General features: G+C 41.4%; 2 protein-coding genes across 7 annotated transcripts in view; one reads left to right on the top strand and one right to left on the bottom strand.

Annotated features, from left to right (window-relative positions):
• Positions 1–788: 788 nt before the first annotated feature.
• On the bottom strand, positions 789–11,760 carry SREK1IP1 (SREK1 interacting protein 1). Its single transcript, XM_053407881.1, has 5 exons — positions 11,662–11,760; positions 6,074–6,121; positions 4,151–4,291; positions 3,325–3,403; positions 789–1,115 (listed from the first exon to the last, which is right to left on the bottom strand). The coding sequence occupies exons 1-5, from the start codon at positions 11,672–11,674 to the stop codon at positions 926–928; spliced, it is 471 nt and encodes a 156-aa protein (XP_053263856.1). The 5' UTR covers positions 11,675–11,760; the 3' UTR covers positions 789–925.
• The window catches only part of CWC27 (CWC27 spliceosome associated cyclophilin), a 126,960-nt gene continuing 123,061 nt past the window's right edge, over positions 11,684–15,582 (top strand). The window contains exons 1-2 of one of the 6 annotated variants that reach the window (XM_053407873.1): positions 11,684–11,722; positions 15,039–15,135. In XM_053407873.1, coding sequence (XP_053263848.1) covers positions 11,699–11,722; positions 15,039–15,135 — 121 coding nt within the window. In that variant the 5' untranslated portion in view covers positions 11,684–11,698. Of the gene's footprint in view, positions 11,723–12,368; positions 12,616–12,642; positions 12,665–15,038; positions 15,136–15,582 lie in introns of those variants that run through there. The other 5 variants (XM_053407874.1, XM_053407875.1, XR_008332673.1 and 2 more) reach the window with 5 other exon arrangements.

Consider the following 15,582-nt stretch of genomic DNA (forward strand, 5'->3'; position numbering starts at 1 on the left):
GCTATGTTGCTGCAACATGGAGAAAGACAAATCAGCCTCACAGAATCATTTGATAGCTTTTATCCCAGATCAGATGCATTAGGGTGGGGTAGCCAATGTGCTGCCCCCCCCCGCTCCATAAGTTATTGGACTAACTCCCAGCAGCCCAAACCAGTGGTCAGGGATGATGGAGCTGTAATCCAACATCTGGAGGGCACCACATTCCCTACCCCTGCATTAGAAAAACAAACACTGGTATGTACTTAATAGCATACCTTCTAATAGGAATGGAGAGCATGGCTTTTACATTTTATCTTACGTAATTCCATTCGTGAGTGATTCCTGTATTACTACACAAACATAGGTCTTGATCCAAAGATGCACCCACAGTTTATATGCACACTTGAGCTCTCCTAAACCACAGGGTGCAATGTACAAGAGGCTTTGACAAAAAAATTCCTCTGTTTATGCTGATTCTTTTAGGTGTATTTCTATATTATGTGGAGAGGGTTGCAGTTCAGGAATGACAATCCTATATTGCTTAATGACTTGTGTCTAATTTGAAATGTTTATAACATTCATAAGAATGCTTTAATTTCCTTACAAGTTCTTGCAGAAGTTTGAGGGCATTGATGAATGTTACAAAACTTTCAAAACTAACCACAATGTCCCACAGATAAACTCAAATATTTTCAATTGATTGTAAAACATTGAACAATAAGGAAGTAAAACTAGTTACTTGTCCAATATGATGTTCAGATAAAACAGTTGTAATGCTTAGGGGAAAATAAATCTCTCTCAATTTCCAAAAAACAAAAACAAAAAAAACTTTAATGTAAGGTGAAATATTTATAAATAACAGGCTTTTTCAATAAAAATATACATATTTTAACTGGGCATCATTATACTCCTAATCAGGACTGAACTACATCCCTAGGTTTGGTCCTCAGTCACTGCTGGAAGAGTCTGAGCTATCAGAAGATGAAGAATCTTTCTCCTTTTTTCTCTTCTTTTTCCCCTTTTTGTGATGTTTTCTTTTCTTGGATTTACTCTTTTTCTCCTTCTTTTCCTTTTTGTGGGATTTCTGCTTTTTCGATTTAGGCTCATCCTCTTCTGTGGCACTTGAGGAACAAGACCTTTAAACACAAGAACATTGATTTGTTCAGTTATACACCAATGCCCTATAGTTAAATATTGGAATCTGAGAGATGTTTAACTAAAAAGAATTAACTTGGCTAAATACACCAAAGAGGGACTTTTCTCCTAAGCTCTATTGTTCTAAACACCGGAGGACCCTGAACACTAGGGCTGGGCAATATTGGGTTCTCAACATTACAGCCAAACATCACAGTTTGGCAATAAACCGTGATGTTGAAAGAAGCTGCGTTGGCCCCAGCCTGCGAGATGCCAGGTGAAACTGCCGCAGCTCTCATTGTGGGAGCTGAGGTGCTTTCACTCCAGTGCCTCATGGGCTATGGCCAATACAGCTGGCCCCAGCCTGCTGCTCAGATGGGGGGTAAAAAGGCTCCTGCACCCAGCTGAGCAAGCCCCAATTGGTTGGTTAGATGGACATTGGGGCACCTTTGTGAGCCTCCCTTCGCAGGAGCAGGGGGTGGGCAAGCTACCTCGCCCCCCACTCCCAGAAAACAGACCAGGCGGCGGTAGCCAAGCACAAAGAGCCTGTCAGGCTCCGTGCTTTTGATCTCTTTCCTTGTGGGGTGGTCGTTCACCCCAGGAGGAAAGAAGCAGCCACCCTCCCGACAAAGTCCACAAGGTGCCTTGCGGAGCGGGGCTGCCTGAGGCTGCTGGTGAGTGCTGGGCCTGGCAAAAGCATCAGAGAACTCCTGCACCATCTGGCTGCCTTGGACCAGGAGGGTGAGCTCCTTCTTTCCTCTGAAAAGATGCAGCCAGGCAGTAGCCAAGCTAAGCTGTCTCCACCCAGAGCCCACACCTGGCTGCTGGCTTGCCCAAGCTGGAGGTGAAGTGGGGGCTCCTTTAAACTTCTCCATTGAGGGACGTGCAGCAGAGGGCAATGGCAGTTTCACTCAGTGGTATATCGCTGGTGAAACCGCCACTGCTCCTGAGTCCCTCTGCCTCCATCTCGCGACGGCAGCTTGTTTTTTCCTGGAGACAGTGGGACACAGGAATGGCAGCGGTTTTACCAGCTGAGTGAAGCTGTCTTTGCGGTCTGCCTCTCATACTGATCCTAGGCAATATATTGATATGTCTGTGCTGTCTGTGAGAGGAAACCTGTGGGAAAACCTTGGGAGAGCATAAAAGGTTTTTTCCGGAGATACTCCTCCAATGACCAGTGAAAACCAGTGAGAAAAGGGGCCGTCTGCACTGCATGAAGCAAGGTTTCAATGAGCAAAGGAATGGAAGGTGCCTCTTCTGGTGGATCTGCCTGGCAAAGCATTCCACAACCATCAGCCTTTAGAAGCAGGTCCAGCGTCACCATCCCAGCTGATCTCTGGAACATCCGAATGGCTCGGGAAACCCAAGTGCTCTCTCGCACTTTGCAGAACCTGACTCCCTGGTATACTTAAGGCGAGGAAACAAACTGGAAGGCAGCTCAAACACGAGTACAGTGATGCCTCACAAGACGAACAGAATCCGTTCCGCAAGTCTCTTCGTCTTGCGGTTTTTTCGTCTTGCGAAGCAAGCCCATTAGTGGCTTAGCGGATTAGCGCTATTAGCGGCTTAGCGGGCTTAGCGGATCAGCTGATAAGCGGCTTAGCGGTTTAGCGGATCAGCTGTTAAGCGGCTTAGCGGATCAGCTGTTAAGCGGCTTAGTGGCTTGGGAAAAAGGGGGGGGGAGGAAAAAACCCTCGCAGGAACTCGCAAGACATTTTCGTCTTGCGAAGCAAGCCCATAGGAAATTCGTTTTGCGAAGCACCTCCAAAACGGAAAACCCTTTCGTCTAGCGGGTTTTCCGTCTTGCGAGGCATTCGTCTTGCGGGGCACCACTGTAGAGGAAAACTCCAGTAGAACACTGATAGGGCTCATCATCATACCTAACTAGTGGCAGTGAAGGCAGCAAAGAAGGCCTACTTTGCTGCCTCGATTGCATCCTCACTCCACCCAATACATGCTTTTACTTGTAGAGATTCATGCAGGATTTAGTAGCAACAGCAATTCATCTTTGAAAAGAAATTAAATTTCTGTTTCTATTGTAAAAAAACTTTTTAACATACAAAATCTTGGATTAGAAAAAAGCCCAAATGGTTTTCCACCCATCTTTAAATGGTGTCATTACATGCAGAGATTCAGATTTGAAGACAATCTGAGCACAATATGTTTCAAGCTTCTCCCTGTTACGCAGAGCCAAAGCTTTCAAAATTATACCTTTTCCTTGCTTTCTTTAATTTTGATTTTTCTTTGCCTTTCTTTTTGGTCTTTTTCTTTTCTTCTTCCGCAGAAGTTCCTGTGAGTTAACAAAGTAAGATGTTACCCTTCCAAAAAAGATATAATACATTACTTTAATTGTTATAACCCTTTAAGTGGTAAGAACATAAGAACAGTCTGCTGGATCAGGCTAATGGCCCATCTAGTCCAGCATCCTGTTCTCACAGTGGTCAGCCAGATGCCTATGGGAAACCTGCAAACAAGAATCAAGTCCAAAGCACTCTCCCCTCCTGTGGTTTCTAGCAACAGGTGTTCAGAAGCATTACTGCCTCCAGCTGTGGAGGAAGAACATAGGTATTGTTGCTAGTACTGAGCACCTTATTATCCATGAACACGTCCACTTATGTAAGCAAAGATAATCCAGGCAAAGCTTTCAGGATAATTAAAACTAACAAATCCATGTACAATCAGGAATGGGTGATAAAACAGTAAGTAATCTTAAAACGCAATAAATGGTGGTTGTCACTAGGAGAATCTTACAGGCAAGGGCATTCCATAAACGGGGCACCACTATAAATAAGGTCCTGTCTTGCATCACCAAGGATGGAGCTCTAAGGGGAGCCTTCCCAGAAGATCTCAAAATGTTATTTACACCTAGAACTGGGCAGCTTTTAGTTCTGCATGACTGCAAAATTTAAAAAGGATCATTCTTTTGCTTGGTTGCTATTCTAGTAACACATAAGCAACCAGATACTTAGATAGGGTGGAAGACAGGAGATATAGATATATTACACAAGAATACAATGTTTTTTAAAAAGCACCTTACCCTTTTTTTCTGGAATGGCCTGCAGCTTTCCCAGCTCCTCCTCTTCGCTGTCCTCACTGCTTGTGCTGCTGACATCTAAAACTATGTCTCTTTTAGGGTCCACCCGAAGAAAGTTTCGGCATTCAAATGTCAGGTGACCAGCTGCATATAATTAAGCAATGGGTGGGGGGGAAGGAAAAGCCAACAAAATAATTAGCAAGAGGTTGCTGGGATTGTATTACACTCTTCCTGCCACTATGTGTAACCAACATTTTATTCTTAAAAAACAATGCGAATGATAATGTTGTTCCAATGACTTTTGTCAGAAACAGAGCCTGGCTAAGGTCCCAACCCATCAGCATTCTAGGCTGGGGGGACATATTGCTTGGTCAGCCATATTTTACTAGGATTCTTGCTGTGCTATGCAATGTCTGTTTGCACCATTTACTGATCCAGATTCTCAGCTTTCATTTAAAATAAAAAGCAAGGGTTGTATCCAACAGAATGACCTCTGCAGGCTTAATGGAACTCTCCCCACACTTGCTGGTACCACCCAATTTTTCCAATACAAATGTAAGTGCCATTATACCAATATTGGTGGGATGAAGGGTGGTTCTGTGGCTGAAAGTGCATGGGTTGTATAAATCCTGCATTGTAGCCCAATGCCGTTATACCCATATTGCTGAGAATCGTGTAGCGGTAGCTCGCTATTATTATCCAACCTACTGGCATGTTGGATTTTGGGTGTTTGTGCAGGGGTTTGGAAAATATATCTGGAATGTGTGTGAAGTTGACTGTTGCAGCTGTGCCTGGGGGAGGAATGATTAATGCCTTAATGGGGTCAGGAGAAGAGAAATGGGGGCTTTTGTGGGTGGGTGGATTTTAATTGCAAAAACTCCCAAAAGGAAAGAGCTAATCACTCCTCCTCCCTTAGTGCTGCTTCTGCAAAACTATGCAGCTCTGTGCCGCATTTCCACAAACAAGCCTAAAACAACTGTGTAGTTTGAGAGTTAAAATTATTAACAAAAACTGTGTTTTAAAATACTACAGTAGAAGTCTGATCAGCAGTGAACAAAATGCTTTGCATGCTTAAAGTATTTCCCCCTCTCTTGCATTAGCACTATCAAATCCCCCAGTCTATGGATTTTCTCCCACCCTGTGTGGGCTTTCAACTGTCACGAAATGTGACTCGTAAGCAGTGAAGTGTGTATGCATGCAATGCATGTTATAATGTGCACATAAAGATAGCATTCCACCACTCGGTTCTAAAAATTTCATGAGGAAAGCATCTGGGCATAGTCATCTTTGTGTGTTATGTATGCATGTGCATGAATTCATCTTTCTGGGCATAGCCCCCTCAGGTGAACTTACAATGTAAAACAAAACCAAAAACCAAACCCATAATACATCCAGCGGTAACAAATCATTTAAGAGCATAGGCCAGTTGTAGTTCCAGGCAGGATCTCACTATTACTGACAAATACTTGCAATGCTTGGTAAGAGATCCCATTTCTGAGGGAAAATGGGTTTCTTTCATGAAATGGATCTTTTCATAAGACAGCTTTTCTGACAGGCAGGCTGATGATAGGTAACACTGGTTGAATAAGAGTTGTTCAACAAAAAGGTACACAAGTCCAGCTGTAAGCACACAAAAACCGTGGAAAAAAAATCACCCTAATATGAATCTGAGACATTTTAACAGCCTCTGCCCTCTCCTGTTTTGATATTACTTTCAGCAATTTGTGTAACAATTCACTCTGTGTGTGTGTTCCTTCCTTCTGTTCACAGTTCTTAGGATCCGAATCAGTATCTTTTTCTGTAGATTAAATATGCTCCTACTCAATTACTATACACTGATAATGGCATTGCCTGAGTACAACAAACTAGTGATGTTTGTGGTAAATATTAGGAAATAATTATATCTTCATTTTTATAGATACTTACGATAGCCACATTTCTTGCACCCTGCTCTGATGTTATCTTTATTTCCACCTGGAAAGGCAAAATATATTTCATATTAGTTTGAGATAGATAAATGTGGAATATAAAGGGTAACAATTGATCTGCCATACACATCAGTATTGACAACGTTCTCATATACAGAATATCAATAATTGTATCAGCCACATTTGTTGTTTAGTCGTTTAGTCGTGTCCGACTCTTCATGACCCCATGGACCAGAGCACGCCAGCCACATACTATTACCAAAATATATGTTACACTGCATAACTTAGAATAACTTACTCTTACAGCCAGAGAAGTTCCCAAAGTGTGATAAAGGCATTATGATAACTGACATGCCTTTTGCATCAATCCCTGCCATTTCAGTTTTGCAAGGCTGGATGCTTGGCCAAATTAAGATGCCATTTCCCCCTTATGAAGGAGAAGAGTTTGGATTTGATATTCCGCTTTATCACTACCCTAAGGAGTCTCAAAGTGGCTAACAATCTCCTTTCCCTTCTTCCCTCACAACAAACACTCTGTGAGGTGATTGAGGCTGAGAGACTTCAGAGAAGTGTGACTAGCCCAAGGTCACCCAGCAGCTGCATGTGGAGGAGCAGGGAAGCGAACCCGATTCACCAGATTACGAATCCACTGCTCTTAACCACTACACCACAGTGACTCTCTTACAAGCTATCAGTGCTACCTTCAGTGGGCCAAATATCATGTTTACATACATCATTTCCCGGCATAGATGGACTAATGGCAGCCATATGAGGCTGGTGAATCTGGTGGGTTCTGCTTGACCAAGAACTGCCATAAGATTCAAGGAAACCTGAGTTAAAGTTAACAGCTAGGCCTCTGTCTACCCCAGCCTGAAATTGCTGTTCCTTAGGTTGCAAAGGCTATATTAGCACACATTCAACAAGCTTCTTTATGCATGTAGATGAAGATTATTCTAATGGGGGGGGATTGCTTGGAATATATCACGATTTCATATTCCTTTTTGTTTTCACTTTTAAAGATTAGTAATATTGTAGAGGTTAACCAGAGGGCAGCAGCTCAAAATAATATAATGGTGAACATAAGCTAATTAACATACAAACTAAGCAACACTCTGGTTTGCATGAAAAAGCTCCGCTGAATGAATTCATTTCCATAGAAACTCCAGGGGCCAAAATAAAATTAACAGAATTGTACTGATGGTGGTAGGTACATAAATAGCCCATTACTTAAAAGATAATTCAATTCAAAACTCTCCCCATGTTTATATCTAATGAGCTGATTAAGGTTTTGCAGATCATTTTGAATAACCATTGCAACAGCAAAACAAAACATCTACTGGGATATTTATTTATTTTATTTTTAAAAATCTAATTACTGTACAAACTAGATTCTGAGGTTTAGCAACTCCACTCAGCTTATCCATACTATTCAATTATTACTGCATGAAACAGAAAAGGTATATTTAAAAGTAAACTTTCACCTTGGAAATACGATTAATTTTTATACAGTAAATGGATTTCTACCTGGGATAAAAATGGATCAAATGTCCATTATCTCTAATTATCCTATTGTATCACTTGCAGGAAAAAACAGAAGATCTTATTCTCTTGGAAGGAGAAAGCATTGCATAGGATTCGTACTGTAAGCTGCTTCGTTGAGGATTTTCCCCAAAGCAGGCTATGAATCCTGCAAATAACTAAATAAATACAGATAATACAGGGGTAGCCTATAGCAACCTCCAGGTGTTACTGAACTCTAGCTTGCATCATCCCTGGTCACTGGCTATGCTGATCAGAGTTGGAGTTGAACAACATCTAGAGGCTCCATGTTGGTCCCTTGTGAGATAATATTTATAGTGGTTGTTGAACTTATTAGATCAACTTAAGCCAAACTGTAGGATATTAATATGAACTTCTAACTTGGGACAACAGTTTGTTACATCATACTCCACGATAAAAGAAGATTGCTTTGTTGTTATATTATACACTTTTGCTTAGTTTAGTATGTGCAACATTTCTGAAGGAAAGAAACTAAAACAGTGGAAATGTCAAAACAAATGTACTATCAAATCCTGGCATAAATATGGGACTTTCTCATCATTCACAATTGTCATGCCCATAAGAATTTCTAAGGAATAAGATAAACAGAACTTTTCAAACTTGGTATGTAATTCTGGCAGAGGGACCATTCAGCTTTACTTGATATATCCCACAAAGTTTTGACATAACAATTATTTGTATTGTATTTTTACACAGCATTGTAACATGAACTGTATTTTGGGTTTATAAACTTGGTTTTTCTTCTCCTCCATTTTGTTGTTTGTATATTTTTGGTGGGGATATATCAATAAAAAGTCTAAACCAAGTATGAGGAACCTGTGGACCTCCAGATGTTGTTTGACTACAACTCCCATCATCCCGGAAGGCACTAGTTCTTACTTCTGGTTTAAAAAAAAAAGATTTTCCATCTCAACTATAAATTCTAGGAAAGGGGAATAAATGTTCTTCCTTTCCTAAAGGAAGTTCTATAATCAAATATGTTTTTTTAAATCTATATTTCACATAGCCTTTGGAAAGCATTATTGATTTCAGAATCTGCACAAGTTTATAAACAGCAAGGATTTCTGCAGCCTCCTTTTTAAAACCTTGCACAGTTCTAAAATCCATTATTTCAATGTTTATTCAAGTACTCCACCCACTTAATAAGAAGAAACTAATTATATTATGCTTTGATAATATGCTATTATCAAAATCATCATTATATTGTTATGGTGCCTTTTTGGTAAACAGTGCCACCACGGGGAGAAACATGCAACCCATTAGCACTTCCGACAAGAAGTGGATTGACATGCTGTCCACACTTGGATTCCGGACAATTGTGGTACAAATTTGATGCAACAGCTGCAGACCTGCTTATTTAAAACTGGGTCTGCCCAACGGTGGAAAAATGGCAGATGAAGATGTTGGACTTTTTGGAGCTAGCCAACCTGACTGGAAGAATCTGCGACCATAAAGGAGAGGAATATCAAGAAGATTGGAAGAAATTCAAGGATTATTTGAGTAAATATTGTAATATAAATAATTAGAAGTCACCTGAAAGCACCAAATAGGCCTAGGATTAAAATAGGATTTAATTGTAAGTAAGTTGGATTTAGAACAGTAAGAAAAGAGAATAAGATAGTTAATTGCTGGAAATAATTTAGTTTAAGAATGATATTGGAGAGCTGATACAATGAAATTCAGAAGGGAGGGATCTGAGGAAGTCAATTAGCAATGTAAGAGAGATTGGGTTTTCAAGAGATATGTGTTTAATATTTCTTTTTTGTTTTTCTTTTTTAGTAATGTGTTTTATCTTGTGTGTGTTTTTTTTCTTTTTTCTATATTGTATTTGTTATAATTGTGGAAAATTTAATAAAAAAAATTGAAAAATAAAAATAAAACTGGGTCTGCCCCCATCACATATAAATATGAAGCCCAATGTTTAAAGCAAAAAGGCATGTGAGTAGTTCTAAAGACTTCACAAAAGACTAGGGCCCTGCAGGACTTGACATCTTTCTGCAGGGCCTGCAAGACAGAGCTGTTCCACCAGCCCTTTGGCCAGGGCACAGCCTGACTCCTTCCTTTGGCAATCTTCACAGAACTCTAGCCCAGTGTTTCCCAACCTTGGGCCTCCAGCTGTTTTTGGACTACAACTCCCATCATCCCTAGCTAGCAAGACCAGTGGTCAGGGATTGTGGGAACCGTAGTTCAAAAACAGATGGAGACGCAAGGTTGGGAAACACAGCTCTAGCCCAATGGTTGCCATCAATTTGATTTGAATTAATTTTATAATGAAATATTTTAGAATGTTGTATTATTTTATTGTTGTTAGCCGTCCCGAGCTCGGCTTCGGATGGGGAGGGCAGGATATAAATAAATAAAAATTATTATTATTATCATTCTCTGTCCACAGGTGCCTTCCCACCAGCCTCTTCCTTGATGTCACTCCCCTGATTGGACCCTAAAGCCGGGGGGGGGGCAGAGACAAGAACCCATGGGTCAATAATAGCAGACATATTCCAACAACCACTAACCCAAGCATGACCCCTCTTGCTAACTTTCTTATCTACATGCACCTGAATGCTCAAAGTAAATAAATGCAGGTAGTACTAATATTTATTCTTCCTTGTCTAAGTCAGGGGAGTGCCAAATAATGATTTCTCAGTTATGTGTGGGTCAAATAAAGGGGAAAAAATATTTGCAGAAGTTTGCCTCAAAGGGCTTCAGTAAAAACTTTTGCTTTTTCCTCATATAAATTCCTAGAAAGTTACTAGGACCCAATGTATTTGCTGACAGCTCAAAAAACATTTGAAGGCATGTGTGTTTCTTTTGCATGTGTGTTCTTAAAATCAACTCTCAACTAATCCAAGGTGTCACCTGTCCCCTCTCCTGTTGACCAGGTGCTGGAAACCACAGCAGGGCTAAGGGCTCTTGAGCTCAGGTCCTGCTTGCGGCTTTCCCATAGGCACCTGGCAGGCCACTGTGAGAACAGGATGCTGACCACTTGCCTGATCCAGCAGGACACAGGACATTTGATGTTTCCTGGACACTGTAGCATCAGAGAAGTTCAGCTAGACTAGAAGCAGGCATTTGCCTCTTTCCTCTCATATGGCACAACTTTACGTGGCCAGAGTGGTCCAGCAGGAGGGGCCTGCTGTATACAGCAATAGGAAGCTGCCTTATCCCAAGTCAGTTTATTTCTCCATCTTGCCTGGTATTGTGTACTCTGACTGGCAAAGGCTCTCCTGAGTCTCCATATTACAACTGTAGGAATCCACCCCTCCCAACTCTAATGAAATTATTATCTTAAGTAATATTTTCTCTCCCCCTTTATTAAAAATAAATCACAAATTCAGTAGAAAAGGGCAAGCATGCAGGAACAGGGAAGCAGTGGGAGAGACATTTTACAATTTATCATGATATGAATACTGTCACCTAAGGTTTTTTTTTACAATAACAGCAGCAGAACACTGCTCGTACCTCTTTTAACACTTGGAGATCAGATAAGATTTTTGGTGAACAACGGGCACTGTGAAACTACACATTAAAAAACAAACATCACAACCGCAAGAAGTATACAGACACCGTAATCCAATTCCTATTATTATTTCTTTTAGCTAAGCCCGTTAAATTTACACAGCTGAAACCTTCCATCTGAAGTTCTTGCGTGTGTAAAGAATGCAGAGCAAAACAAGACTGTTCAGTTTAAGAAAGTTCCGCATTTTAGCACACATTCCCGCCCCGACAGAGCAAGCGTCACAGCACAACTCTTACAAACTCCACTGAGTTCGGCAGGATTTAATCCCCAAACTGCAATCCCGACCACTTACTTCAGAGCAAATCCCACTGAATTCAGTAAGGTCTACTTCTGAGTAGGCATGTACAGGACTGCAGCTGCTTCCCGGGACTCCCTCCCACTCGAGAGCACGTTGGGCTCTTCCCTTCGTCCTCGGTTTGAGAGGCAGGAGTTGCAGCAGCGGTGACTTTCCACACGGCCACGATCTCGCGCGTGGCCCTTCCGCTCCCCACCCCGTTTGAGCCGCTCACCTGGCAACGCCATGCAGCCCCCGACCGAGACGCCACGATGCCCCGCTCTTGGCCGGACGAGGTAGCAATGGCAGCGTTTCCCCGCCGGAAAACTTTGACCCGAGCACGGACGGCGCGTACCATCAGGCAGAGAAGAGGGGTGGAGGAAGGAGAAAGAGGGGCCGTATTGCCAGGGAGACGAGTGAAGGAACTGCAGATAGGGAATCGATTTCTGCTTCCCGGAGGAAAAGCTAGAAGGTTGACAGGAGAGGCCCTTCTCTGATCCCCGGACGAAGGTTCCTCAGGCCACGCAACTAGCACAGAAACACCTGCAGTAGTGCGATAGTCCCCTTCCTATGAGCCACTCCTAGCCAAAGGAGGCTAGTTTATTGGCAGCGCTTCTGGTCCTTGTCAATCGGAATGAAAGTAGCCCAGTAGTTAAAGAAGAAAAAGAGAGGAGAAAATAACCACGTAAAGGACTTTTCTTTAATCCTACGCATACTGTAAAAGTTTTTCCATCTCCACCGTTCTAGGGCGGATAGAAACAGTTGCGACGCCGCTACCCGACCGGAAGACTTTGTACCGGACACAGCGGGTTGTATCACTATCTCAGATCTGTGGGGGGATGCCCCTCCCCTGCTTTGAGAGGAAACAGCACAGGTCCATTCGTAGAGCGGATGCTTTAGCTCAGAGGCTTTTGAAATAGGTTTGTGTGGGTGGGAGGATTTTTGTTTGGCCTTCGAGGGTGAGGATGGGAAGCTTGGCTTCTTTTCAGCGCTGTTCCCCCCCCCCTTGGGTAGAAGTGGTAGTTCCCGGCTTCCAACATGGCGGGAGCTTCGCCCTGGATTCCCGTTTAACGGAGTTCCGTGTGTCCGCCTTCTCCCGGGTCCGGGGACCGCCGCGCAGTGAACCCGCTGCGTCCAAGCCCACACCATGAGTAACATCTACATCCAGGAACCGCCGACGAATGGCAAGGTTAGGGAGGGGGTAACACGAGCAATCATTCTCTCATACTGAAATTTTGGTATTTGGATGCAACCTGTGAGGATATGTTAATGTAATTATGATATTTTTTGTTTATCTATGTGGTCCAGATTGTCCTCAGTGCACACATTTCCCAGTGTTCCGGATTAAGGAGAGTTTATTTTGAGAAATTGGAGAAGTAAAAATGGAAATTGGAAAAGTGAAAATGGGCTCTGTTCTGTGCTTGGTGGGCTCAGAGGACTCAGACACTACCCTCCTTTTTTAATGTTGTTTATCAAGGAATCCTGGCTTGTCTGGAGCATTAATAGAGCTGGAAGTGAAGAGATACTCTGTTTCCAACCTCTGACCAAAATGTAGATTTGGGAATTAGGGACTGCCTGTGGTTGCCACTCCAAATACCAGGCCAGGTCAGCCCCAAAGCTGAGTAGCTGCTGTCCTTGGAAAGGGTCTTCTGATGAAGATGCTATACAGATGGCACCAGACTCCTCTAAAACTCGCTAAAATGTATAAAGGCAGGTCACCAACATGCTGGGGATGTAAAAAGGATATAGGTTCATATTTCCATATGTGGTGGAACTGTGTAGTTATCCGTGAATTTTGGAATAACATCTATAGTAAACTTAAAAACTATTTAAATTTACATTTAAAAAAAGACCAGAGATCTTCCTATTAGGAATACTATCAATAGAATTCAAAAAATATATAAGACCATTGTTTATGTACGCAATCACGGCAGCGAGAATAATAGTGGCAAGAAACTGGAAAAATGAAACCTTACCAAGGATAATAGTGTGGCAAACTCTTATGATAGAATACCTGCAACTAGCAAAACTGACGGGAAGAGTCAGAGGAGTGTCAAACCAGAAAGTATATGGAGAATGGAAAATATTTAGAGAATATCGAAAATCGTACTGTACAAACAATAATATACTTTCAGAACTAGATTGATGCTTGTAAACAAAAAGTGTGTTAGATAGCATATCAGATTATATATTTATTTAAAAAATGAAATAACATAAACCTATGCAAGAAAATATAGACAATATAAGCAGTATAATGAGAATGATTGGAAGTTTTACATTTTAACTTGTTATTTAATTGTAATATATTGTATTTTCTTTATTCTTTTTTCTATTTTTATTGCTTTTACTTTGATTTGTCATCTATGTATTTATGTCTATGTGCGAAATCAACAAAGATTAATATTTTTTTAAAAAGGAAAGGGTCTTCTGGTGGTGAAGGTAGCCTCAAGATGGGAGATATCAGTGACTGGCTGCTGATGTTGTAGCAGGTGGAGAAAATGAAAGGATCAGGTGCACTTTTAGTATGAGGGACTGTTGATTAGTGGAAGAAATTGAGCAATGGTGGGCAGCTGTCGTTTGGAATAGTTCTGGCATTATCCATTGCTCCTGCATACGCTGCTCAGCAAACTTGACATGGATTTATATAGTTTATAAAGAAAACTGAGCAGCATGTGTGTGCTTAGACCCATTAGTGTGGAGTTTGGGAGGGGGTTACTTTGAATTAGAAAACCTTTTTCTAGATAATGTTGCATGAAATGTTCTGTCCCCTTAATCAACCGGGATCTAGTTTAGCATGTTACACTTATATTTGGTAAACAGATTTTTTAAAAGCATGCCTTGTTAATGTGCTATATCAATATCTCTTTTTTTTCTCTAAGCCATAATAATTTGAACTGAAATATTTGATATGGTGTAGGAAAATAAATAAAGCACACTTACAGTTCAGTCTTGTGTATGGCTACACAGCACCTTCTTCCGAGTAGACATGCACAGGATTACACTGTTAATAGAATGTTCAATGCTATCGTCAAACAAATTTGAAGACTTCCTTGATTTTTAAAAAATATATGAGACTGTTTTACAGTTTGTCAACACAATTGAAAACTTAATATGCTAATTCTAGCATGCTAAATAACCTGTGCATTTATGTTTACTATATATGCATGGATGCTTGCCAGAGACAGTTGATTAGTGTTGCATCCTAACACACCCATTATATTACCACTTCGTTTTTTTAAATGCTGGAATAGGGTTGGTTGAAGGGAGGGCAAGGGTGGGAGAGCTCCAAGTTGCTAGTGAGTGCATTTGTATGTGATCTGTCATCTGTGTGGTTTCAGTTTCACCAACCCAGAGCTTGCCTGACCGCACCTCTCCCCATTTCTGTGAATACAGTGCCACCCCTACCATAAGGGCACTGTTGCCACTCCTTGTAATAGAATCTTTTACCTGTACACAAAACTTACTCATTTTCTTGTTTCTAAGACAATACTCTGAGGCAAGATGTATTTCTAGTGGCAGCCAGGAAAGTAGTTAAGTCTGCAGAATGCAAACCATACTTTCTAGGAGTACATACTGTATATATTTGTAAAATAGACATATGCTCTTCTACAGGTTTTATTGAAAACGACAGCTGGAGATATTGATATTGAGCTATGGTCAAAGGAAGCCCCCAAAGCATGTCGGAACTTTATTCAGCTTTGCATGGAAGGTAATGATTAAGACAGAAAATACCTAATTACGTTGTGCACGCAATTTAAGGCACCAGACATCTACAGGAACGCCTAGTCCTTAAAGTGGTGTGTGTGTGTGTGTGTGTGTGTGTGTGTGTGTGTGTACCATTAAATAACCTGTTTGTAGTGTGTTACAGTTTTCCACTATTTACCATGATGGGAACTAGTCTAGGGCCTCCCTTGGCTTGCAAGTTTCTCCTATGGCGTGACCATGAGAAGGACTTCAATTGACGACAGCTTGCTGGATCATCTGAACCCAACAGTCTTCTGTTAACTGTGGTTTGTTTAATGCTGATTGTTTCAACAAAGCATAGTTAATATAAACCACAGTTTAGGTTTTGAGTGTAACAGCACACTGTGGTTAATTGAAATCAGAAGCAAAAACTTCCAATCTCCTTGTGGCTTGCTGGAAGAGGTGATGTGAA

This window comes from Podarcis raffonei, chromosome 11 (assembly GCF_027172205.1).
Source record: "Podarcis raffonei isolate rPodRaf1 chromosome 11, rPodRaf1.pri, whole genome shotgun sequence".
Taxonomy (NCBI): Eukaryota; Metazoa; Chordata; class Lepidosauria; order Squamata; family Lacertidae; genus Podarcis; species Podarcis raffonei.

Coding starts and splice junctions, on each gene's coding strand:
- SREK1IP1 (XM_053407881.1), bottom strand. Junction 4,292..6,073: donor GTGCAAGAAATGTGGCTATC/GTAAGTATCTAT, acceptor AATTATATGCAG/CTGGTCACCTGACATTTGAA. Junction 1,116..3,324: donor TTAAAGAAAGCAAGGAAAAG/GTATAATTTTGA, acceptor TTGTGTTTAAAG/GTCTTGTTCCTCAAGTGCCA.